The sequence below is a fragment of the Pezoporus flaviventris genome, unplaced genomic scaffold (assembly GCF_033815535.1).
Source record: "Pezoporus flaviventris isolate CSIRO_AGI_PZ_B2104156 unplaced genomic scaffold, CSIRO_AGI_Pfla_v1 ptg000021l, whole genome shotgun sequence".
NCBI classification, from domain to species: domain Eukaryota; kingdom Metazoa; phylum Chordata; class Aves; order Psittaciformes; family Psittacidae; genus Pezoporus; species Pezoporus flaviventris.
This window is the reverse complement of record NW_026892569.1, coordinates 6,345,656-6,372,233: the sequence shown is the minus strand read 5'-3', so window position 1 is coordinate 6,372,233 and position 26,578 is coordinate 6,345,656. Positions and strand designations below refer to the sequence as shown.

The 26,578-nt window shown below is 45.1% G+C and overlaps 1 protein-coding gene across 25 annotated transcripts in view; it reads right to left on the bottom strand.

Annotated features, from left to right (window-relative positions):
* The window catches only part of MAGI1 (membrane associated guanylate kinase, WW and PDZ domain containing 1), a 339,165-nt gene extending 312,840 nt beyond the window's left edge, over window positions 1–26,325 (bottom strand). For 18 of the 25 annotated variants that reach the window (XM_061455776.1, XM_061455778.1, XM_061455780.1 and 15 more), the window contains exon 1: window positions 25,850–26,323. In XM_061455776.1, the coding sequence (XP_061311760.1) occupies window positions 25,850–26,135 (286 nt within the window). In that variant the 5' untranslated portion in view covers window positions 26,136–26,323. Of the gene's footprint in view, window positions 1–25,849 lie in introns of all 25 variants that reach the window. The other 7 variants (XM_061455797.1, XM_061455802.1, XM_061455803.1 and 4 more) reach the window with 3 other exon arrangements.
* Between the last annotated feature and the right edge of the window lie 253 nt (window positions 26,326–26,578).

Here is a 26,578-nt window from a genome sequence, read left to right as displayed (position 1 = left end):
AGATGCTTCTCCAAGCCATAAACAAAGCCCAGAAGTCAGTGGGCCCTGAGCAGCCTTAGAGGCAGCGTTATCATTTTTGCACAGTTGCAGGGAGTTCTATTTATATAAACACCCTCATTGTTTCTGCTGCAAGTGCATGGATTGGAGTTATCTCTGTTATCTGGCTCTGTCCTTGAGACACAGCTTGCTTGCTCAATCCTCTCCAAGCTGTGATACAGCTTTCCAACTCCAGGCAAGACCAGAGATGGCTGAACTTCACTAGAGGCAGTGATTTACAGCCTTGCCCAGATTTCTCCCCAGTGAATGCTTCTGAGTTGCTTGCACCACAGAAGAAAGGCAGAAATCACAGAAAGACTGTGCTCCAAATGGGCTGCTCTGCACTTTGGGTACCCCTGTACCAACGGGACTACATGAAAGGGTTGGGGGGAAAACCAGAGCCAGCATGTCGGACTGGCTGGTACAGGAAAGGATGCTGCTGTAACACCCTCAATTGGCACACTGATACTCCTCAGGCAAACAGTACATTTGGGGTTTATGCCCTAAACTTCCATTCCAACCACTCTTTACCTACATGGGAGCCAGAGCCCTGGGGATGAAGGCTGCTCTCAATCTGGGGTCGTGCATGTCCCCACACTCTGGAGCCCAAAGCCACCAGTGATCAGAAGAAGCAGCAGACTAGTTTTCAAGATCATGAACATAGGCCACTGCATCACCAGTCACAAGCTGCCTCATATATTCGAAAAGCGATTTCCATTGTTTTCATCATCTTTAATAGATCTACAGTTTTTATTTGTTTTGAAAAAGTAGCTTGCTATCTATTTTCCCTTTTGATTTGGCTTTCACAGCTCTGCTTTTTTCTTTGGGGAATGACATTTTATTTGTCCTTCCTATGAAGTTTTAAATTTAAAGCTCTTTCACATTTTTAATCAACTGTCTACATTCATTTCCTCTGCAATTTAGACAAAGTTTACTTGCATCAGTTTCTCGAGATATATTTCCTCTTGCTGAATAAGGCTCAAACGTACTCATTTCCTCATGATGGATTATTTTAATTAGATTCTGCTCCTTTTGAAGTATGTGTCTTCTCTGGATGCTTTCCATCTCTTGGAGCTTCACCTTCTGCATTGCCTTTGCCAGGCCTCCGTGCTGCATTCCTCACCAACCCAGCTCTCTGCAAGAGCGCGCAGGAGGCACTCGGAGTATCTTCCTATCAACAGACATTCAGTTTAGCAAAACATACTGGTTTATCTGGTTTTGCTGCTGAATCTTGAGCTCCGATCTAAACTGGTTTAGATGGTTAATAAAACATTAAAGACCAATAAATGAAACTATTTAAATCCAGTCATGCAAAGACATTCCTTACTTTTAAGAATGCCTTCTACATGTTTTGTGTTTTCCAAACCTCTGATGAGAGCCTGGCTAAAAAGAGGCCTTAAATACAGGCAGGTGATGAGGCCCAGCAGGCTCATGGGGCAATTTTCAAGCCCAGCAGTTTGCAGCCATTGAAGCACCCAATGTCCATGGAAACACCCAAGAGGTCCTCAGCAGTTTTTGAAAGACAGAGAATTAATTTCAGTCCCTCATTGTCATTAATCTCCAGAGGCGCCCTGAAACACGTACACATCACAGCTTTAGCCAGAAAACTTGCTGGCAAAGGTCTGATGTCAGTGAGCACTTCACCAGCAAGGCCAAGAGTTTGCTCACAACCTTCCCAGGAAAAAATGAGCAAACCACAGCCACCACTGGAAGGAACTGCCTTTGTGAGGAGAGAGATGGAAATAAAAGGGTGGGGGGGAAGCTCCTTGCATTGCCTGACATTTTGTGGTCATGGTGTAACCAGCCAGACAATTCCCATGAGAAAAGCCTACAAAGAAATACCGACTGGATAATCCTGGGTTTAAAAATGTCCTAATGTGTGTTGCCACATTTTGCCTAGGCAGTACAGGAGTGCAGTTGTGCTCGCCCAGTCTGATGCGTCTTAAATCATGCTTCCAGTGGGTAAATATTAAAACATATTTTGGAAACCTTTGCCTTTTCACCAACAACCACAGATCCGAGATCCCCAATTCTTCAGTCCTTTTTCCTAACTGCACTTCCTAAACCCCTACGTAAACGTTTTGCCTTTCTAGAGCCCATCTGCACGGAACAGCAACATCTTTTGTTGACAAATTATGTATTTGTCGACAAACATATTAACAAGTATATTTGATGATACAAGGGCAAGGACAGAATGGACCAAACCAATTCCTGGTCCTTCAGCCAAAATGCAGAAGTAATTTCAGCTGACAAGCATTAGCCATCTCCTGTTTAATTAGGTTTAGCAAAACCACCATTGTTTTGTACATCTTGAAGAACTGGGTACATTTCGGGGGTACTGAAAGGTCAAGGTACCAGAAATTAAATGAAATCCATGGGTATGAGCTCTGCTTCCATGTCTTTTCCACACTGCATTTTCCCCACTTGCATCTGAGCTTGATTTTAAGCCATTATTGTATCACTGCAATGAAAAGAATAACTTTCCCATTAACCACAACTAAATACATTTTAACAGTTCAGAACAATGAATGTGAGACACAAAACACTGCAGTCCTGCCAGCTTGGTAGAGTCATTGAGTCTCAGCAACAAAAGGTTTCAATCAGATAGCCAAAACTTTGGTCCATCAGATTTAGATTTGTCCTGAAATGCAAGACAGACTTTCTTCCTTCCCCCCCCCCCCCCCAGCAGAGCCAGAAAGCACAGAAAGCAAGCAAATTAAAACCTGCTGCATTACTCTGTAACATGCTACAAAGTGTAATAAAAAGCCAAATGTCTCTTTGCCCTCCCCTCCTCATCAAGCTGAATTATTTTTTTAAACAGTCATGTAGCTGCAACTCTGCCTACATCTCCAAAAGCTAAACAATTATGCCACAATAGGGGTATTCTGTTCGCTCCAAAAAAAAAAACATCTCATGAAAAACTATGTTGGTGGTTGAATCCATTTCCTTTAGGAGGAGTTGGCTGTAATCTCAGTGGGACTTGTGGTTGCAGCTATTCATACTGCTCATAGCAGTTTCTGTTTTTTCTCAAAGCAATGTAACCCAGCAACACAGAAAAAAGCTGTGATTAACTTCTTCTGAGATACAAGATGTCATGGCAGTGCAAGTCTCTTCTTTGCTGAAGAGAATCACAAATCTCAGTTGAGCTGTCCTATTTGCACAGCCATCTCTCATCTCGGGACGAGTCTGAAGGGAAAGTTAGAAGTCACTGAAATTTTCTCTTTTACTCAAGAGCAAGTTGATTGTGGACTCGTAACTCCCAGACCAGAGATCATCCTTCAGAGCTGCAAGGAACTGCGCCTCTTGGACCCTAATCAATAACTTCAGTTCCTTGCCAGCCGCAGGACAGCTTTAAAATTAACAAGCATTATATTAGCTGACTTTACCAAATGAATAGCTATCAATTGTCTACACACACAGAAAACATTTCCTTTAATTTGTATGCAAATGTCCATATGTGGTGGAACGAAACTGGAAGTGAACATCTGTGCATAAAAATGTTACTTAAATTTTGTACTTTTTGGAAAAATGCATTAAAAAGCTTGTGTCAAACCCAGTAAGTGTAAAAAAAAAAAAAAAAACAAAACCAAAAACCCCAAACCAACCAAATAAGCAAAAACCCAACCAAAAAAAAACAGCTAAAGTAAATAGTAAGAGCAATGTTAAGGAAAACTCATTATTCTTTCCCCATATGGAATTAGAATCACAGAATGGTTTGGGCTGGAAAGGACCTTAAAGCTCATCTAGTGCCATTCCCTGTTCATGCCAGACCAGGTTGCTCCAAGCCCTGTCCTACCTGGCCTTGAATACTGCCAGGAATGGGGCAGCCACAGCTTCTCTGGACAACCTACTCCAGTGCCTTATATGAGGCTACCCAGCCTCTCCCTTACCTCTGAAATACAACAGCTACACAGTAAGGCACGTAGGCTCTGTTATCAAACATGCGGTACGACACACAGCCAGGCTGAGGAGACCTTACCCAAGCAGCAGCATCTCCAGACCCCAGCAGATTTTAGACCTGACTCACTGGAAGAGCCGCCGTAGCAGCAGTGAAGCAAGACTCCTGCCCCAGCATGGCTGCCCCACTGCTCTTCTCCAGCCCCAGCAGCCACGATCTGGGTGCTGTTTTGGAACAAGCACCAGCCTTCCTCTATCCAAGCACTTAACTAATGCATACACTGATGAAGTCACTTCTCTATGCTCTGGGAGATTTTGTTTTTAATGGCAGGTTCTATTATCTACTGTGTATATTAAAATTGGCCTTTCATCTCTTCTATTAATACCAGATCCCCCAAGTCAGAGATGAACTGGGTGACACTAAGAGCCATACTTTCAGATCAGGGCATCTGTCTGACAAGGCGTTTGACATGGCCTCTTTCATGTCTCAGGACTGCAGGAAGAGGGGGGGGAAATTGCCCAGAACTCAGGGTTTGCAGGCTGCTCTCCAGCAGCAGGTATTTATTAGTACTCTGTCCTACAATGTCATTTCCCAAGCACTGAGGTGCTGCAGAAGAAAGGAAGAGGCCATTCCCCGCTATAAAGAGCTACAAAAGATCTTGAGAAAAAGATGGTGGAGGATAAGCAGATGGGTACAAGATGAAAGCACAGCAATCCTATGGCTGAAAACCACAACTTTATGTTTCGCAAAGTGACAGGTGATTAAAAAAAGAAATTAAAATCAGAAGACAAGAATAAATTCACATAGCCAAAGTGGCGTCAAGGAAAAGTCACTACCATCAAGACCAAAGAGCACTGCTTGCCTGTTGTATATTGACTCACACAGTGGCTCTGACCAGGAGTCGCAATATTTGTGCCTGAAGCTCCCGAGATTCCCCCCTTCCCTGCACAGCCACAGAACCTGCCCCTCATGCAACGACACCAGCCAAGCAACACAACTGAACTCTCAAACTGGGCACCTCCAAAGACACACGGGAATGGGGTGTCTTCATTCCAATGCACTCCTCTCCAGGAAGCAATCCAGCTATGAGCTCTTAATGACCGGTTTTGTTACTCACAGACTCCACAATGAAACGGGGGGGGGAGGCTGAGGTTACCACACTGTGGTAATAATCAAATTTAAGGGGATTATAATCATTATAAGCCAATCAGGGTAGAATTATATATATTTAATTAGCAGCTGCTGTGCAGTTAAGGGAGTAGAATCCCCCAGCTGTTTGCTGCTAAGTGCAATGAACAGTATCCTATTTAAAGTGCAAAGTACATACATTTACATGGAATACATACTAAATTAAAAAACTGCAAAACTGCCCTTAAAAATACCCTATAGTGTAAAGTCTTGTTATAGGTCATTCTTTTTGCTTTCTGCACAGGGAAGTTGTTGGGTTTTTTAAGCCCATAAATTCTTGCATTTAACCTTATACTGAATATAGGCCAAATATAAAAATGGAATCATTTACAATACATTGCGTATATTGTTACTTCAAACTATATAGTAGTTACCCGCAAATCCTCCAACATTTGGTATAAACACACAGTGTTTTCCTACTCATTGTAGGTCTAGAAAAAGACATATTTCTGCAGAGCTTTAAGAGGTATTCACTGCATGAATAATAGAGACTGAATAAAACTTGTCGATTGGATTTTCTTGTAACAACAGACTGCAATACAGGACTCCCAAGCAAAGAAACAGATCTCTGCAGTTTCTGTACCCACCCCTGCTCAAACTGTTGTATTTTCACATTATTCTTCAGCTGCATTTGAACTGAGAACCCTTCTACGTTATCACAGAGAGACTCCAACAGCCACCAGCCCCCAGAGATCTTGCTTTGTTTAAAAATAAAGCAAACCCAACAGCCAGTTCATCTGGAAAAAAGCTGGTTTTGTTGAAGGCTGTTTGGTTTAGAAGGAGGCAGATCAGAGCCTGCAGATGCTTGCCAAGAAGAGCTGCTCTCTAAGCACCCAAATTTGGCAGAAGTCTACAAAAAACATTAAATACCCAAACAGCAAAGCAGTTGGTCTTGTCTTCAAACACATTCCTCAAGTTCCCAGTGTTCAACCAGCCTCATTCTCCACAATCCAATGGCATTGTCACATTTTGGTCGAACACAGAAGAACTGCATCCAAGCACAGGCAGGCCCCTCGTTCCCACCATCTCCCACCTCTGCTAATTCCTCCCTTCCGCTAATGAAAATACCCAATTTTCCCATGCTGGTTGGGAACCTCCTGCAAACCCTTCCCTCTCCCACAAAAGTCATATTAACAGAAGTCAAATCAATTCAGAAAATGAGAAGACTCACAAGGATCAATAACAATTACTAAGATACAGGTTTAGCATGGTATTGCTGAGTGTCAACAAGTTTTTTACCTTCTGCATCACCTTATTTTGAGCAGACCATGTCCACTGAGCAAGCATGGGTTGTCTCCTGTACACACTCCCTGGGACACAGCAACTTTCTCTAAGGTTACAACAGCTCCCCAGCTCATGGCTAAGGAAAAACTACTCTTAGTGGGGTTAAAAAACAGAATTAGGCTCCTCATTAACTATTTGAGGGTATGCCTTAAGGTATGCCTACAAGGTTTCTGGGTCTAGCACTACCCCAGCCTATGGTGACTGGACCCTGCCAGTGATGCTCTGCCTGGTGCAGGCTGCCTGCTGGTCCCCAAGCCTTGTCCCATACTAAAAGGGTGATACTTCCCTGACTCCACAGCAGTGAGTATCTACAACCGCTCCAGTACATCTCTCATTGCAGATGAGACACAGATTCTATTACTGCAGAAGACAAATGTCTTTAGATTCAGCTATTTCTGATACAACTGCTCTCCCTGAAATAGCCACAACACAGTCCAGACTGCATACCCACTGTTAACAGAAACCACTATTTCTAAGACTTTTCAAGCACTAAGAGTCTTGAATAACATCCTCTGCTATCTCTGGGGACCTTGACTAACAGTCAGCAAGAGACAACTCAGAAAACCCAACAACCAGCTTAAAGATCAAATACCCTTCTGCTGACTGAGACTAACACAACAAGCCCTGGGAAAAAAAAATAGGCCTCCTTGAAAAGCCAAGAGCTCTTGGATAAATCATCTGGTCTTCCAGATAGGTGCTGCTGGCAAGTCTGTCCTCACCAACACCACCCAAACACTGTGAGTGTTATTGATGGCTTCAGGTCAGTGTTACCAGTGATAGGAGCTGTACAGAACTTAAATTCTTCTCTTTCAACTAAAACACAGCATACCAACAGAGCAAGTGCAAAACATATCCAGGGTAGAAAGGGGCCTAAAAAGACAGGTGTTACACCCATAATATTAGCATCACAAACACAGCACTATCAAGTCAAGAGGACAGAGTCATCGCTAAAGACATCGGCAAGAAGAGGTGTGCAAGGAAATCAGAGACTTCCATGGAGCTGTACTCGAGCAGGCAAAGAATGGACTGAATTAATTGCCTGTAGCATGACAGAGCTGCAAAATCCTAGAGGTCCTGACTGTTTTGCAGCACTGATCTTTCAACTCTGCCCCATGCTGGGGCTTTAATCTGCAGGGCTGTAACGGTGCTACCAGCAGTGTTAGAGGCGAGACCAAAAATAAACAGGGGACAAGAAAAATGCAAAGCTCCTCCTCCCAGTGAGGTCTGGAGGGAAATTCCTGAGTCAGACTGCTCCATCACTTGTTTACTTGTTACCAAGTACGAATTTTCACAGCAGCGTGTGTGGTTTTCACTGAAGTTTCCAAGTTAAAAATCAACAGGGCTATTATGTCATAACAAAACTAAACATCATTAACGCTCCCCTGGGAGATGGGATCCTTGCTGCTTCCCTGCTTATGCTGCCCACTGCATTTCCAGTGGCAAATACTGAATTCCCAGATCAAATGTAAAAGCACTGGGGGCAAAAACAGCCCCTTGGGTCATGGGATGAAGGACACGAGCTCCCAAAGTAACCTGCAATGAGTCCAACATCTTAGTCTGTCCATTAGATCTATTTACCTCTGGATAAAGAGGCTGTCATGCAATGTTCAGAAGAGCTGGAGGGTTTGTCCCTCTGCAAAGCACCTCTTGAAAGGTCTTCCCAAGTGCTGAGAGGCATTTTGGGAAGGAGAGGTCACCTCTGTTCCCTATGGCACCCATGGAGGCTGTAGCCACGGAACAGCAGCCACAACAACTGACTTCAGAGCTATATAAAAAGCTAGCACAAGGATTTGTTTATGAAGAGCTAAAAATTAAGTCTGACTTTAAAATAGCGCAGTCACCAGCAACGGCTCAGAGGGTCACATTCTTCTTCCATCTCTGCCTGGTCCCCCACTGTGACCTCCTCTCTGCCCAGCAGCATTCCCAAAATGGTCTGCAAACATGGCAGAAGCTCTCCATGAGGGAGGCAGGCAGAAAGCTGTGGCTGCGGGATTGAAGGAATATGCTCAGGAAGAGATGCTCAGCACTTCCTACAGCACCTGTCAGTTTCTCAAGCCCGACACTGCAGCACAGACCATTCCTATCTGCAGCAGTTTGGTACAGCACATCCTACAGTATTTAATGAAAGTTTTAGGAGGTGACTGCAGGTTCACAATGCTTTCAGAGAAACACACACCCTCTCATTTCACAGTATGCAATTCTCCATGTAGCTCTCCTTGTTCACCTCCCCTACCCCCTGAGCACACACCAAAGGAAAATACAAGATTTGAAGCTTTGCAAACCTCCAGCCTAAACCAACATCCTGTAAAACTACAAGTTAAAGGCAGGAACACTTCACTTCCAAACCACAAAGGCTGTAATGAGTGTGGGTTTAATTGGCTGGTACAAGAGCTGCACAGCCAGAATCAGCAGCTGGCAATGAAATCAGCCCTTCTGCACTGCAGATTGTTAAACTTCTGCCCTTGTCTGCAATGTGGTGTGTCACGGAAGCAATTCAGTACCCATAAAAAGAGTTACAGAAGTATCTAAGAAAAATAAAGGGTTAGCTCAGAACTGGCAATACACTACAGTTCTTCCCTAAACACTTCTAGTTGTACAGGGATCTACTGCTGATCCTGTAGTGATAAACTTCTACATGTGCGTTTATGTAACATCCTCCATAAGAAACCTGTCTATTTTAGGTACCACTTAAAACCTGGCCCTTTAGAGCCACTGATTTCAATAGGCTTCCTCAAAATCTCATTATCTGGAATTAGAAATGAGGTTCTTTCCTCATCCAATCAGTCCCAATTGACAGAAGTCTCTATCAAGCAACTGCGACACCTTTCCTTCCTTCATTTATTTAATGTATCATTCACAGTTATTCACACGTACACCCAACTTCTTCACAGGCTTACAAAGCACACAGCAATTTCTGCACTAGTTTGCATCTAACTTCAGAATATTTGAAGAAAAGCCAGATTAGGAAGGAACAGGATTTTACAGCAAAGCCTTCCTTTCATCTGGCACAAACCCCTTCGAACCTCATAAAGCTGATGTAGCAAACTCTCAAGCCAAGCTGTTTCACAGAGTTAGCAGGGGTGCATTGCTACACTTGATAGAGTAAATGGAAGCTTTCCAGCTTACTTGTCTTAAAACCACCTTGTTCCTGAAGAAATGCACACTAGGCAGAGGAAAAATAAAGAAGACAGAATAACACAACCCAAAACCACACCACCAAGAACTTCAGGTGATACCTGCATTCCTCTTTAAAACCAAAAAGCCAGGCAGACCTAAACAAAAGCAGTACATGTGAAAAAAGCAAGACAATATCATCCAGCAAGCAGCCAAGGAATTGCTGCTATTGGCCTCTTCCCACTGTGAAATCCAGGGCGCTGCACTCATCTGCAACAGACTGCTTCTGTCTTGGCTAAGGCAAGGCTCAGGCCAGAAGCTCACGTTGCTATTAGGAGTGCAGCACTCGAGATGAGATGCAGAGCAGAACTGTAACTCCTCAGTTAGTTTATTTGGACACACAGTCTGTGTCTTTCTGTTTTTACCTGCACAACTTTATTTCAAACTAGGTCTTGTCCCCAGGGCTCCATATTAAAGAAGTTGCTCATATAACGAATCAAGAGTCGGAGGCTTTGGATGTGCCAAGACAAATCCCACCAAATGTAAATTGGTGTAATATACAGATTTATGCTTGCTTACATGGCACTAGAAACAGAAAAGCAGTAACTCAAGCTGCTGCACAGGCCCCCAACAACAGTGATGATAAGCATTGCTTTTTTAAGGCTGAAAGGAGGTTCTGAGGAAGGAAGATAAATCAAAACATGGCATTTAAAGAGGAGCAGTGCAGGAACCAAGCCCCAGCAGCTCCACAAACACCCATCTCCCCTCAAGCAAATAGGCTTTGGTGTTATTTAGTACTTAGGTTTCGCAACAGTTTTTATTCTAGTTAAAATTGCATGAGTGCTTGTTAATGTTAATGCTGTGTGATTTGCCATTCCCATACCTAGGGTCACACTGAACCCTGCAAGCATACACCTGGCATGTTTGAAGCAGGACTGGTCCCTGCTCACACAGCCCTTCACCCTTCATCCAGCTCCTGCCCCAAAACGAGCTGTAGCAGGACTGTGACATTAGACTTGACCTTGCAAACACCCAGCATCACTCACCCCACAACAGCCACTGCTACCACAGCCCCAGTGGGGACAGTGAGCAAAGCAGGATGGGGCCCCTTCCAAGCACCAAGGCTGAGACCATGCTGCCACAGAAAAAATATGGACTCAGTCAGAGATCAATGTGATCAGACAAAAGCCATTTATTACAAAGAATCAATCCTTTTTATACTGTTTCTCTGCATCTGCCTACAACAGCTTGCTGTATTGTAATCGGATACATTGATCATAATCGGATACATTTTCTTGTAACACACAGCAACTATGGATACATCTACAATAGCTCGCCGTAGTACAATTAGACACATATTCAACAGTTTGTTGTATCATGATTGGATACATATACAATAGCTTAGTATATTATACTTTGATACATGTTCTTGCAGCACTCAGCAACTAGTAACAAGCAAATAAGCGTATGGGAACTTAACCTTTAAAATTTGCTATCAGTCCACTATTTTGTATCCTAGCACAGTCCAGTTTCTTCTTATCTTGCTTGCACCGTTACTTTCGCTTCTTTACCTACGTCCTCCTTCATCCTTGGTTCATGTCGAGCTCCATGCAGGCGCTTGCCGACTTGGGAACGTGGCCATTCTTCGCTAAAAATCCATCCACACCATGCATGTGCCCTCTCAGCTTGCACAGCCTCACATGGAATTTGGGTCTGGGTGCTCCAAAAAATCAGGCCCTTCCCCCTCAAAACCAAAAAAATCAGTCTTGCTGGTATGATTATTACAAATGCTGCTCATCAGTTACATGCACCCATGTGCTCAACTTGCATTCTAAAGGCATTTACTCCTACATTTCGGTGCATTATCTTGACCCACAATATTAAATCAAATGGTTTGAGCTAACTTGCCTCCATACAAATAACAAGGGCTTTTATTAGCACACCTCTGGTGGAACATTAACTCCAGCATTTTGCTGGGAAGAGACTGCATTTCATCTGGATTACAATCAGAGAGCAGGAAAGAAAAAGGGCAGAGTAAACACGGAACCTTTGTTAAAGAAATGGGTTAATTATCAACTATGGGTATGAAACTGTGAGAACATGACAGCAACCCAATCCTGCTTGTGACCATGCCGGCTGTTAAAGCAACCCAAATACATTGCAAGAGGAAAGGGATTAAAGCTCTCACTTCGTTACATAAATAAAGAAGTTGCTTCTGTAAGAGGTATCTGCAGGGTATTTGGGGTGCACTGATTGTATTAGCCAGAGATGCAACAGCCAGCAAGGCAGGTTTAAAATCCATTAAAAAAAATATACTCTGCCTGATATCAGGGAGCCCTGCAGGGTTCAGAAATGGATCAGACATTTCTCCACATAACAAGAACAGCTGAAGGCAGCATCCGATATTCCACAAAAGGAAGCAAACACCATAAACAAGGTATATAAAGCCTCTACGCTTCCAGGCATAAACTGCCCTATGCCTACAAGAGATCAGAACACTCTTGCAGGGACGGGTTATTCTACCAGCGGGTGCCAGTTTCTAATGCCATCCTCTAAATCAGATTATATTAACCAGTATTTCCAACAGGAAAGCAACTGGGAGGAGAGCTCACCTGAATCTGCAGTGACACATCCTACCCCACAGGAAACAGCATTATTCTGGCAGAAAGTTAATTTCCACACCACCCGTGAGAAGAAAAATAATGAATATTTGTTACTTTTTTGTTCCATTTGTTACTTTTAAATTCCTGTTTTAGAGAAAAAAGCAACGCTGACTGAATGTTAAAGGCAACAAAGAACAAAACAAAACAAAAATCAAAATAGCACATCAGCCCAAACCTGGCAATAATGAAGGGGTCTTAGCAGATAAAATAAACCCAGTATTACAAGAAAAGTGGGTAAAAATAGAAGTGCCAGGATATGACATGCCTTCAAGCTATAGAAAAAGCATCTGGACTGTCCTCAAATCCCCTCCTGCCCATTGTCTAACTCAGTAACCATCCCTCTTAAGCAAGAGGGGTTGTCCCAAGCAGAGCAACGCTGATTTCTTTTTTTTTATCTGATGCACTTTGGGGCAAAGCACCTTCCAGTCAGAAAGGGAACAGTTTGTGTCCTCGGTTTCATGACCTGGGTGCAGCCCGAAGCCTGCCTTTTGGCCACGTTCAGAGGATGCTGGCGGATACAACCTTCTGCTCATGGCCCTGGGGAAGGACCCATCTCCAGCCAAGGGGGGCTTCACCAGGGTTAGAGAAAAACAGCCCTGCAAATGAATATGCCGGTGCAACTCACTCCAGTTGAAAGGAAAAGCACAAAGCCTCATCTCAGCTATTTGGAGTCTTAGCATGGAGACCCAATTCTCTTCTGCACTCTCTTTTAAAAACCCAAACGTGAAGCTTGGCAATACATCCTCACAGGATACACACCACACAACATGTTGGTCTGTGCTGGGCAACCAGAGCACAGTGATTACCTGAAATCTCTTTTCTTTCAGAATAAACCTTTTCACTTGAGCAATTTTTCACAGCAGTTACAGACAACTGTATCACTCAGTATCTTGTACCTGTCCACATACATCCATCTGCTAAAGTGACAGCTACAGAGGAGCAGTTGCAAACATTTAAGCAAAAGATGTTTTGTCATTTTGTGAAGCATTAGCACTGCTCAGTGACTTGGCTGTGGATGCAGATTTTCCAGCTTAAATTATGAATTTCACAACACTCTGAATATCACTTCTGAAAAGCAGAGACCTTGGAGTGCTCCTCCTCTGCTCTTCCCATGGTCCCCAAAGTGTAAACCAGGGAGATATTTGACTTTCCACATCTAAGCTAAAGAGGAGTGGGGGGAAATCCCCATTCAATAGAAAACTGAACAAAACCCCAAGCAGCTGTATGTATTCCATGAAGTCCAAGGCAACGAGTGCGAGCCTTAGGACACACAAACAGTTGGGCAAGTGCACAAATGCCTTCCACGTGTTCTGGGTGGAAAGAAACTGATTTTTTTCAAGACTAACATGGAAACTGCTTTAAGCAATTTGTCATTTTCAGTAAAGCTTCTGCAGTAAAAAGAGAGATTTCAACACGTTAAACAACTTGCTAGTAGAGCAGCCTGCATGCAAGGTTTAAACCACCTCTTGCTGACTTCTTAGAAAAGGAATATTTCTGATTTTGCCATTCAGGAAGGCTTTGAAATGTCACTGCTGTTTGATCTGACCAGTGAAGAGGAAATGCAGAGTTGAGAGAAGGGGAAGACAACACAAATACCAGCCTGTATTTTAACTTGGTTTCAAGCAGCCTGGTGAGCAGGTGCTAAGAAGTGTGAATATTGCTCATTTACCTCCAAGAGGGGGAAGCTGCATCCCATATTTCCTGTAAATGTTACAACCTAAAGCTCACCTGGCTATTAGAAGGCATCAACGTGAAATATCATCTGGAAGAGAACTGAGCCTGAGCTCATCTTTTTTGCTAAACTTGAGCTAGAAACAATGTTTTTATGGTAAAAAGTCCTGCAAACATGATACACTGCAATGCATAATAATGCTGAGATCTCTCCTACATCAGGGACTTTGAGGAAAAACAAAAACACCATAAATATTCCCCACTGGTTCTTCTACCAGTTCAGACAGCTATCAGAATTCAGCAATGCTGCTGCTGTGTCCGAATACATGACAGGTCTTGTCCTTCAGAGGCCTTGATGAAGTTCTGTTTATCAACTGGTGATGCTAATGGGAAGATTTTGCTCAGCCACAGCTCAGGGAGGAGCAGGTTCTGCCTGATGAAGCCCACAGGTTGATGGGAAGATGCTTGTGTTTTAGAAAGATAGGAGCTGAACAGCATTATAGTTTGTAAAACCTGCCTCCATCAGCAACCAATACAGGAAAAGAGGAGCACCGGTTTTAATTAAATGGCTTTTAAAAAGCCCCTAAATTCTTAAAGAGAGGTTTTTAATCCTCCTGGTGAGCTCACACCCTGGACTGGGAGGGCAGGAGGTGCTGCAGACAGCAGAAACTCTGTCAGAAATCAATCAAGGAATCACTGCATCCCACACCTCCTGCGTCAAGCTCCAGCCAAGCAGCTGATGTAACCTTCCTGCCAACTCCATCGCACTGTGGAAAAATACTTGTGCTCCCAGCCAGGGGCAAGTTCCCATCCGGGCAGCTATCGCTACGGCAGATGCTACACTGAATGAGGGAAGAATACTGAGAATAACACTTAACTGAGATGAGCCAGTTTGGGAGACAGGGCTGCCTTGTCTTCCCCAGCATCCTTGGGGAAGAGCAGGCAGCACCACTAAGCAAGATGCAATGACTCTCACCCACTTGCTCTCAGCGTGCAAACCAGCGCAGAGCTGGGCACAGATGATCAGGCTTGAGCTATGCACCAGCCACACGAAATCAATTTGAAATAGATTTTTGGCTAATCCACTGCAACCTTTTAACATCAATGAGCTCTTCGAGATTGTGACAATTTGCCCAGCTTTTAGGCAAGCAGCAATTTCCACACTGGTTTAGGCAAGCCTCAGCACTGACTATAGCATCTTTTACATCCAGACAGACAGAAAAAGCCCTCTGTGATGTGTTACATTAGCACATGCTTAAATTTAAGCACTCTCATTTTTATGGGGGCTTTTCTCATCTGTAACAATTTCAGCAGATCCAAATTTACACACTGATCACTTCCCAGTCTCCAGTGTGACCAAGACAGCCCATCCTAGATGAGAACTATGTAAAAAAAAAAAACACTGTATTTAACTCCTGGAAAAACTGATACATGTGTATTTCCAGCATCAACTAATACAACTGGAAAATTGGCAACAGAAAACAAAACTAAATGAAAAAGCCACCTTGTGTAGTCCCTGTGTAGTCCCTTTTTGCAGATAAAACTTTCAGACTTTGACGGGTTTTACAAGCACACATTAAAAAATAACCTTATTAGGTATTTGAAATGAAAACACTGTCATGGCAAACCTCCACCTGAGCAGGACAGCCTCGTGATGTAGCAGGGAGCTGCTCCAGCTGAAGCAATTTATCCATTTCTCCTGTTTTAATGTGCTGGGAAGCAGGAGAGCCCCACAGCACAGTGATGCGGAGCTGAGATTTGTGGATCCACAACGTTGCCATAAGCATACTGAATGAGTCACACCCTTTGTGCTTGGCTTCACCATTTGAACATCACAGAATAGTCTGGTTTGGAAGGGACCTTAAAGCCCATCCAGTTCCAGCCCCCTGCCACAGGCAGGGACACCTTCCACTAGGCCAGGTTGCTCCAAGCCCCATCCAACCTGGCCTTGAAAACTGCCAGGGATGGGGCAGCCACAGCTTCTCTGGGCACCCCGTGCCAGTGCCTCAGCACTTTTACTTGGGATCTTTTTAGCCCTCACTCTCCTTCTCCTACAAAGCATCCAGGTAGGGACAACTCTCCTGGATTCATTTGCTGCCTGGCACAAGAGGGACTGAAACTTCATCAGGCTTGAAAGATTTCCATTGTGTATCCAAGTATTCACCACATCTCCCACCCTCGTAAAGAAATGACCTTCTGTTAAAGTGTAACTGTCACCTGCCTCTGGAATGAGGGAGATAAATACCATTTTATTGCCTTTAAAAATGCCAGAGACCTGTGTGTACCATGAAACCCGGCACCTTTCCCGAGATAACGTTTATAGGTGTACTCTTTTTTTGCTCCTGCACTCACTCTCACAGGGATCAGACAGAGGTCTGGATAGCAGCTCCCCCCAGCACTTGTCAGGAAAAGGGAATGTGGGTCTTCTTCAGCAGCCACACTGCACAACCCAATTAGAAAGCACAAGAGGTCTCATGAGCAATCCCTCTTTCAAACCCAGTGTGTTCCTGCAGATGATTTACAGGACAAGTATCACTGAAACGGTTTCACCACGGGAATACCACAGAAATGAATTTAAATGTCTTTATAGGATCAGAGGCTGCCCAAGCATCTCGTGATGTGGTAACGGGCATGAGAACTGTTCTCAGCCAGAATGGTGGTGGTTTCATGCTCTTCCTTTTCAGCTTTTGAATACCTGTGCCAACAACACATTTTGCTACTTATGGCAAAATCCATGGCATTGGCTGTGTAGCAGCCTGAGCTGCTGAAGCCATGGTGTCCCTGCCCATGGCAGGGGGGTTGCAACTAGATGATCTTAAGGTCCTTTCCAACCCTAACTATTCTATGATTCTATGATTACTTTCCATTACAAAGGAGAAAAGAAACAGTAAGAGGAGATTCTGGAACTCTTCATTAAAACAGCATTTGACAATATGAATGTTAAAGTGCAGAAATTAGATGTATGGTTATATATACACACCACTCACATGTTCCAAGAGCCTCACCCAAGAATTCAAACTATTTTGATAGGTGATACTGTATTTTCACAAGCTTCTCCTCTTATATCTACACCTCTGGGTGTAGATATAAAACTTTCCCTTACAAGTAACATCTATGAGCAGCCAACCCTTGGACAAGCACAGCTCTGGCTTCCCCAACATGCATCTGGATTTCGCCCTACGCCTCCCACAGAAAGCCAGAGACAGTTATTGGGGATTTAATTCCCTTGCTCCACCTGTAGTAAATGAAGCTTCCTGTGACATGAAGGATTTATACAGACTATGGTTAAGTTCAGACAAAAATACCTCCATGTGGAATTAGGTCAATCTCAGCATGTCCATATTTCTTCATTTTAAAAGGGAAAAAGAAAATGGGGTAATATAGCTACGGCAAATGTAGAAAAGTGTTTGTCATCTCCACTTGGAAACAGCTGAATTAGTAACAGCAGATAGCAGGTGACAGGGAGGACTCCATAGTGCACACAAGACTACGTAACAGTTAACACAACACTATATACTGTGGCTAAGCAAGTTTCGTATTTGCACATAAAACAAACAGACAATACCGGGGTATGGGCAGAAGACAATCTAACAACAACAAAAGGGCCATCTCACCCCAATAAACAAACAACTTACTGATTTTCTTCAAAACCAACCCAATCTGTGGTCCGTGGAGTGCCCCACTGTGAACCCAGCAGAGCTCTGGATGCGCTCATGCAGACAGCCTGCCGCTCCTCTCCGGCACAATCAGCGCACATTAAGAAGATATTCTATATTAGTCACTTCATTGTTTAAGGAAAAATGCATAGCAGGAAAAAGAGAAGGACATGATTCTTTGTTTTGCATCAGACTAATAAACTCTCTTTGGCCCTTAGGACAAGGGGAGAACAAAGCCTGAGCTGGACTAGTGGCTGCCAAAGCCCCAGCAGGCATCCTGCCCCGCAGTGCCTTCCCCAGGCACCAGCACCGCGAAGCGGAGACTCAGCTTGGAAATGACAATGTCCCCAAATCCAGCCAAACCACACTTTTCCTCCCCAGGCTCGCTGGGGATAAGTTCCTCCAGGGTTGCACAGTGCCATGAGTCCCCAGCTGTCCCCAGCAGCCTAGAGGAGTACGAGTTATTTTAGGCACCACATCCTAACAGGATATTATTCAACAGCAAAGTTGCATTCTATATTATACATTGATACAGCATTTAGAATGCCCAGAACAAGATGACAGTGTTCCAGACTGCTCTGGGACCAGGGTCTGTCACCAGCTGGAAACAGCCACGGTCCTGGCTGCCCCTGCAGAAAGCACTCAGCTGCCTCTGCCTTTAGAGACAGCCTCAGCATCAGTAGTGAACCAGGAAATCATTCCTCAGCCTGACGTTTTCGGTATCTTTCATGTATCTCTTACTGTCCACCTCATTCCACCTTTCCTCCAGCCATCCTTGGCTTCGCACAAGGCTCCAGTGAACTGTTCCTCTGCAGGTCCAAGCCCCTGGAGCATTCTCCTGTATCCCCACCACTTAAATTACTAAGTGGAAGTTCTACCTTTGGGAAAGGAGGAGGACAGACGTGTTCTTTGCTCTGTCTAAGGGAAGCCTTTTCACAGTTATTCTGTAGGCCGGGTCTCACCTGTCCAGTTCAGCCTGTTTGGGAAGTATCTTTCTTCCTCTCTTTCATGCATCCAAAAAAATCCGAGACATCTGTGTCTGTCATCAGTTTGGGCTAACACCCACTTAGCACAGGATCTGCACCTCTGGAACAGGAGAAGCTGAACATCAAAGTTGGAGGGTTTTTTTTGGAAGTACACAATACCTGCACAGCTTTGTTTGTGTTGAGGGAGTGGCTGCATTTGAGGCAGCTTCTTTTTTCAAAGGCTTTTTGTTAAGAACTAAACGAAAAAGCCGGAGTTGAGGTTTTCCCCTTAAAAAACAAGCTACTGTGATTAAGGATATGAAGAAAGAAAAGCCGGTCTCTTCCCAACCTAATAGTACTGAAGCACTGTCTTCAGGGCTCCAAAATTACAGATGTATAATCCAAGACAATGAACTCTTTAGTCAAGGATTAGCAACCATGCAAAACCGATTCCTTATTCAAATGCGTTGCAATTGTAAGGGCATCTGTTCCACTTTGCAAGTCATCCCAAAGGCTTTGTTTGTTTTTTTTCCTGTTCCATTATGAAGACAGGGTGCTTTGCATTATTTTCACACCATGTAATAAGCGCTATTGTTTAGTCTAACAGGGGACAGTCAATGAAATCCGATAAATATTTTTCCCTTCTTTTTCTTTCAAGTTACGATACAAACCCTCTTAAATATAAAAACAGGAACTGCTCTTAGTCAAAAGCCAAGTCTGTAAAAATGTAACCCAAAACATCAGGTCCTTAAATAAAACCTGGTTTGTTTCTCCAAAGTCTACTGGGACAGCTAAAAAAAAAACCATGTAGGTTTAAATAATATTACTAACACAAAACAGTTCAGGACTAATGATGCCAAAGCCAGGAATGGGGACTAGCAGAGAGAGTGGTGCCATCATTCCAGCCCATAGCAGCAGAATAGCTCTGGAAAGCATTTAAAATGTCACAGGACGGAGGATGAATGGAGTGTCTGACCTTTGGGAAGTGAAGGGTGGGTCTCACAAAAACACCCCAACTACCCTGAGCCACACTGCTCCTGCAGGGCCAAGAAGGATGCAGGCCCACCTATTTGGTCTAGAAGGAAAAGTAAAGAATGAAAATAAGGGAAAGAAATTAAACCCAAACCTGCAACATACCAGCCCAGTGCAAAAGCTGCCAAGCTGCTCTGGAAACAGGCAGCCTCTTCCACAGCTCTCTATCAGATCTGTAGGAAACAAATTCTGGATGATAGCCCAGGCTTAGGTTTGTTTCCCAACACCAGATCCTTGCAGGGAACCCCAGACTTAACCCATCAAACACACATGGGTCTCTATGGGCTGCCTTACCTGTCGAACTACCGCAACAGCAAGGCCAAAGCAAGCGGCAAGAGACCAAAATATAAAGTAAGAAAACAAACTATCAAGTGTCAAGAGACACAGAGAAAATGATGATGGGGTGAAAATTGTGTTTCTGCAGGAGCTGCTCTTGCACGCTCAGCAGCGCTGTCACTCAGTGCTGAAGAGCTGCTCTTTTCTCTGTCCTGCAAGCTGTGCCTCTGGTGACAGGGTAAAGGGAGCGGATAAGATCTTCATAGATCACAGAGGGATGACCCATCCCTGCGCCCTTGGTGCAAAAAGGTCACTCAATACTTAGTTCCTAAAAGGCAAAAATAATTTTCCTTAATTGTGCTAGAGTAAAACTTTGCAGAAATACAGACCAGGAGGATCCCCTATTTTGCTGCTCCAGGAGTTGAGATGCAGAGCTGGAAGGGGCTCAGATGGGATGGAGGGGTCCAAGTACCCATCCTCCAGGTACCACCAATTTCTCAAATCAAGAATCCCTGCCTTCAGCTTTTTTTGCCTCAAACTCTTCACAATCCTTCTATAAATTTATGGCACTTGCTCATACAGAGCCAGTACTCTGTGCTTTTCACCAAGGAATTAGGTCACTTGCAGCACACAAAGATCAAAACCCATGTGCTTTGATTTATGAGTTCCAGTCAATGTCAGAGGAAGTGTAAAGAAAACCCCAAAAACCTGAGACAACCAGCAAGTATGGCTTGTGTCTGGACTACAGTAAAGGAATGTAAATAACAAACTTGCTCACTTATTCTACAAATCCTCAACAGTGGCCCCAAGCATCCTACCCCTGCCCACAGCTCCGACCTTGCTAATGCAATAGAAAAAGCCTTTGAGGCGGCATCATCTTCTCAGTTTCCACACTGTCTTCAAATTGAGTGATGCTGAAATCTAACGACCGAGGGACATGTTGGCCCAAATCATCAGTTCTGCACAGCCACAAAAGTGCTACTCAGATCTTTACACATTAACATAGCTGCCCTTGGGCAAATGTTTTCGCTGTGCATGCATACACTGTCAAAGAAGTAGGGGTATTTCTCAGGCATCAGATAAAGAGATTCCGAAAGTCAAAAGAGATCCGTGAATGATCACAGCCTGAACTAGAGAAAAATGACAATCCCAAACAGGGGAACACAATGAGCTATTGGTGGTTTGGCTTCCAAACCTACTAAAAGTAATTCTTACATTTCTAACAAGATACATGGAAAATGAATCTTAAATCTCACATCAAGTCAGTAATTCGCTCACGCAGAAGTTGTAACTTGGTCTTGCAAAGTAGACTGAAACAACACGAAGGATGGTGTTAACATCTTATTTTGCAATGATGCTGAATGACTGCTCATAATTAAACCATAATTGTGATTTAATTGCTCTGTGATCTGACTGGTCCCATAAAGAGGGAGCCTGGAGTCCCATGTCAATGGGTGGAAAGAGTAACTTTATTGTGGAAAACATAATCCCATTTCATGCCATTAAAAGGATCATATTAATTCCTGATTTTTTTTATAACAGCAAAGATGTGGCACTCAGGCTCTAACATCCACCTCTGGGTGCTACCTCACCTCTCTGGAGAGGATGGATGACTGGTTTACCACAAACAGGATCAACTAAATCCTGACAAGCACTACACTGTCAATTCAGGCACAGTAAAGATAAGGTCTTCCTTGCAGCAGTATTTCAATACACAGACATACACATTTCACAACTGCTAAAGCCAGTACTACTTCAAAGAAAGAAGACTACCAGTTTGTAGCAAGACATATTAGAAGCGATGCACAAAAGATTCTGCCTTTTCTTATTTTATGTTTCACTAGTAACTAGCCCTGCACAATGCTCATCCCAGCAGGTCAGCATTGAAAACGGGCCTTATAAATCTGACATGCATGAACGTCTCCCAGGTTTTTGGGTGGAAAATCTTTCACTCCTCTTCAAATCCAACTGGGTCCTAAAAGAATTTGGATCAAACACAAAAACGACTTCCAGAATTCACCATGCAAGCGACTGCACTGAGCTATGCAAAGACTAAAGGAAAACACTTTTGGAGCTCAGGCATGACGCTGCAGAAGTAAAGTAGGAACAGCAAGACCTCACTCTCTAACCAGCTTTTCCCTTCACTGGCCCAACAGAGGCAGCTGCCTGCATGTTAAAGTGAAGGAAAGCACTGCTACGTCTCAGGGAGGCACGCAGCATCAGCGCTCACTTTCGGTCTCTGCAATGCCAGGCACCAGCATAACCTACTTAGTGTGGGATGGTCAGTGTCACCCGCTGACAAAGTGACACTCTGCTTCCCAGTGCTTGCTGAACTACTGAACACATAAGTTTACCCATGCCTCAACTTTTCCTTATTTTTTATGTTCTAAAAAATAAAAAAAAAAAGCCAACAAAATACCAAAACCAGCATTTCTGTCAGGAAAATAAAGGCAAAGGTCCAGCTACAAGCTCTCACAAACTTTCTGAAAGAAGCTGGTCTTGTTCACATTAGTATGTCACTGATTTCAACATTTCACAATTGCCTTGTATAGCATACGCCAGGCTGACATTGAATGGTTGAGTCACAGCACTGTATTTCTTATCTTAGGGTCAAGTTAATGTTTGAAAAGAGACAAATGCAGCTGATAGCACTGGGTAAACAGTGACTGTTTCTGTTTGGGATCAGCCTGCTCCTGTTTGCCTTGCACAGGGCTAAAAACCCCCCACAACTCCTCCCTGCTGTGGGATCATCCCAGCTGCAGTGTACTATGAAAATCATTAATAGCATAAACTGATCTCAGCACCTCCTGGTTTCAAAGCAATTGGTCACTTAGAGCTCTGCTTCCCTAAAAGGTCTCAGGATCCCAAGTGTTGAACTGAGAACTAAAAACAGTTTCAAATGTAAGTGTACAAACATATTAACTTTGACAGTTTCCCATAGCAAGCATCTGGCTTGGTATGGTTTGGCACAGGTCATCTAACCAAGGAACAAAAGAAATAAGAGGCTGCAACTATTGTGTTACGGCAACGCAGCTTTACACAAGCACATGTGACCATTGCTTCTATAATTCAATCCATTCTTTCTATACTCACAGACCAAGTAATAACCAAAATCCATCTATTAACTCCACAGGAGTTAATCGCCAGTTTCATCAGAATTTAGGCACAGATGTAAGATGGAAACGTCAGTCATAAAAGCACTACATGTTAACTGAGGTTCTTTCACACATTTGACAGTTCTGAAAGATACTAAGATACATGGCAGCAGATTCTTCCTCTCTCTCCCCCAAAACCAGGCAACTGTAGTGGTGTATTTTTTCCTTAAATGTAATACCAAACCAGGGTGCATATGGGGAAAAGAAAGGGAAAGCTTCATTGAAGTTCTTCTTCAGCTTTCTTCGTGGCATGAGCAAATGACGAAGAGCATGAGTGGTATTACATACTGTTATTTCAGTTAAGAGAATTCATATAGGTTCTCCCCTTTTTGTACTTTGTGGGAACTTACACAAACTTACAACCCACAAAAGCAAGAAGAAATATTGCATGTGGACCTGCAAGCCTATAAACTCGAGTTCAGTGATAAAATCCATGCACAGCCTGTTCCACCTGTGTTTCACATCCTAGTCGCTCGTCTTCCACCAAGTACAAGGTCAGAACAGTTGTTTTCTCCGTCCATGCTTGTAGACGATCGACTTACAGTAGATTTCCTGGTTTTCCAGCCTTGTAAATGTCATACGAAAGAGACAAGGCAATAAAGCATACACATTTCCAGGCTAACATTGCCCTAGCACTTCAACACCAGTCGATTAGGCACTAAGAACTGAGAAGAAGAGGAGAATCATAGCTAAAAATGCATATACAGTCTTATCTTCACACTCTTTGCTGCCTGCTCCAGTGCCACACAACTCATACTGAATGACACTTGCACTCCCCACACTGAGATTTTTAATCAACATAGAAGTAACGCATTTTAATGAAAACACTCTCGTTTTCTGCACTTATGATCCCAATCCATGAGGGAGTTCCCTGCTCTGCACAGAACAGCACGCAGATGCCAGGCTATCACCGACAGGCGCAGGGAGCTGCTTTCCAGAGGACAGAAATATGTAGGGATTTTAAATATATTCATGTCTCTATCCTACATTCCTTTCCAATAAAGCATGGGGAAGGGAGAAAAAAAGAAAAAGGGGAGAGAAACTCCAATCCCATAGTAACCAAGGGCTTAGTTCTCACCTCTGGATGAGAATGGTCCAAAGGTTCAAGTGCCCTGCCTGACTCCAGGCAGGGTTATGAACCTTGTTCTCCCAACTACCAGGTAAACCCACCCAGTATGCTAAAGCCCAGCTCTCTGCCTCTGCTTTTGACCATGTTTACTCACAAATTGGGAAGGGTTTATTTGTCAGGGCTTTTTATTAACAAACCTTCCTTCACCCACCAACACAGGTGACATCTCAACATCAGAGCCTGGAATTTTAACACTTCTGCTAAAACAATCAGTAGGCAAATACATAAATAAAGCAACCTGCTTCATTTCCTCATACTTGTCTTCATGCTTACCCTGCTCCTGCCTGGGCACGGAAGGCAGCAGCTCAGTTTCCCTCCCTGATGGGAAGTACCCAGCAAAGCTGAGAAAACACAGCAGGGAAAATGCACATCTGTTTAAAGAAAACTGGTTTTGTTGGGAGTTGGACACTGGAGTATTTCTCCTGACTCCTGGAAATGACTAACAAGCAGACGTGCCTGCCTGGAGCTGCCATTGCCCTGGAAAGGGAAGCAAGTGCTGCGGGAGCTGCTCAGCCTGGCTATGGCTCAGCTCCTCTCTGACACCCATCACTGCGTGTGCTCCAGCACTGAGGTTCAAAGAACAGCTGTAAAACAAGCGCTGCAGCCCTTTGACTCAGCTCACCGGTGATGCTAAGAACAAGACTTCAGGTGATGGTCCAGCACCCGGTCATCAGTTTTATCCACAGCAAGCAGCTGGGTTGAACCAAGTACAGAAACAAACCTGTCTCACACCACCAGCCACAGCAACCCCCAACTCTGGGATGCATACATGCATTGATGACAAACTTTCCTGTGAGGAATCTCTTGGACAATCCAAAGAAAACTTCCCTTCCTTCCTTCCCTCAGAGCTGACTCCAGGACGCTCGTCCACCCTGAGCGCCTCCAGGAGCACGGCTGCAGCCCTGTCCACCCTGCCCACCCAACCTCAGCGGCTTCGGCAGCACCAGCAGCTTCCCGGCACTGAATGCCAGTCCTGCCTTGGAAATCACAAGCCCATCAGCCAGGCCTGTTACACCAACCTGTTGAGCTACTGTTGTGTGTACAAGGATGTGAAGTGGCTTTTTTATTAATCACGCGTGGGAGGACTCTTCCTATCCTCTTCCCTTGCCAAATGACAGAGCTACCTATGCAGCCTCTGCTGCAGAGCTGAGGGCACGAACGTGCCCTCACCCGAGGAAAACTAAGCAGGGGAAAGCAAGCCCGAGCAGCCAGAGAGGGGAAGTGCCCTCACAGCTCTTCCCTCCGCAATCCCACGCTGCACTTCTTGAACAAGACTCCACTCATCACACAGCAGCGCGGCTGCTCCAAAGGATGCTCAGCTGGTGGAGGAAGGAATCTCCGCCACACTCCCCCAGCCGCGGAGCTGCCTTAGCCGCTCCATGGGTCATCCCCGCACAGGGGGTTTCCCTCTTCACCCTCCGACACCCTTGGGTGCCCCGCGGGGAGCGCCGGAGGCTCCGCGTTGCCTTAGAGAAAGTCTCATGCAACTGCTTGCAGCGATAAGCACGGGGAGAGTCCCGACTGACTCAGGACGATGAGGAACCCGTGCGTAAGTGCACACGAGTGTGTGCAAACCTACGCGCACGGACACACGCAGCGTGTGGCTCCTTTTCGGGGTCCTGCTCTGCCCCGGAGTGATGGTGCTCGCCTCTCCCCTTCGGATCACACTCACTCTTAGCCAGGCAGCACCGAGGAGGGATCCTCCAACAGTCCCTTGGGCAGTGCGCCGTGTGTCCCCCTCCCGCCCCATCTGCCGGTGCCCGCACCCGTCCCCGCTCGCACCTTGCCGGACGGCTTTCACCATGATGGGGTCCTTGCAGCTCCGGATCACTTCCAGCACGTCGTAGCGCGGCAGCCCGGAGACGCGGACCCCTTGTACCTCCAGCAGCAGCTCCCCTTCGCTCAGCGCCGCCTCGCCGTCCCCGACCACCGCGCCCGCGTAGGGGAACTCGCCGTGCTCCGCGCCGCCGAGCAGGGTAAAGCCCAGCTGCCCACCGGGCCCGCGGGTGAGCGAGCACAGCCGCACCCGCCCGGCCCAGTGGTTCTTCTTCTGGACGACGCGCGACATGGTGCTGCGCGGCCCTCCGCGCCCGCGGGAGCGCGGTAAGCAGGTGCGCAAGGGGCGCCGACCCGCTGCTTCATAGACCGCGTCGCCGCCGCCGGCCCCTCAAGCCATCACCGCGCATGGCTCCGCGCTCGCGGGGGGTGCGCACCGGCCTCCCGCCCTCCCCTCCGCGCCGTCCCTCTCCCTTCTTACTTAAAAATTAAAAAATAATAAAAAGTAATAAAATTTTTAAAAACTGTAAAAGCGCTGTAAAAGCAAATCCGGGCGGTCTCGCCCCCTCCGCGCTGCTGTTCAGTTCTGCTGCGCGGGCCGCGGAGGCTGCTGCGCTGCGCCTTTAAGGCGATACAAAGACCCGTTTGTTTTGTTCCACTCGGGCCCGTCCCGCTCCGCTCCGCCGCGCTCCGCTCCGCGCCGCCGGCGCAGGCGCCCTCGTACACCCCGCCCCG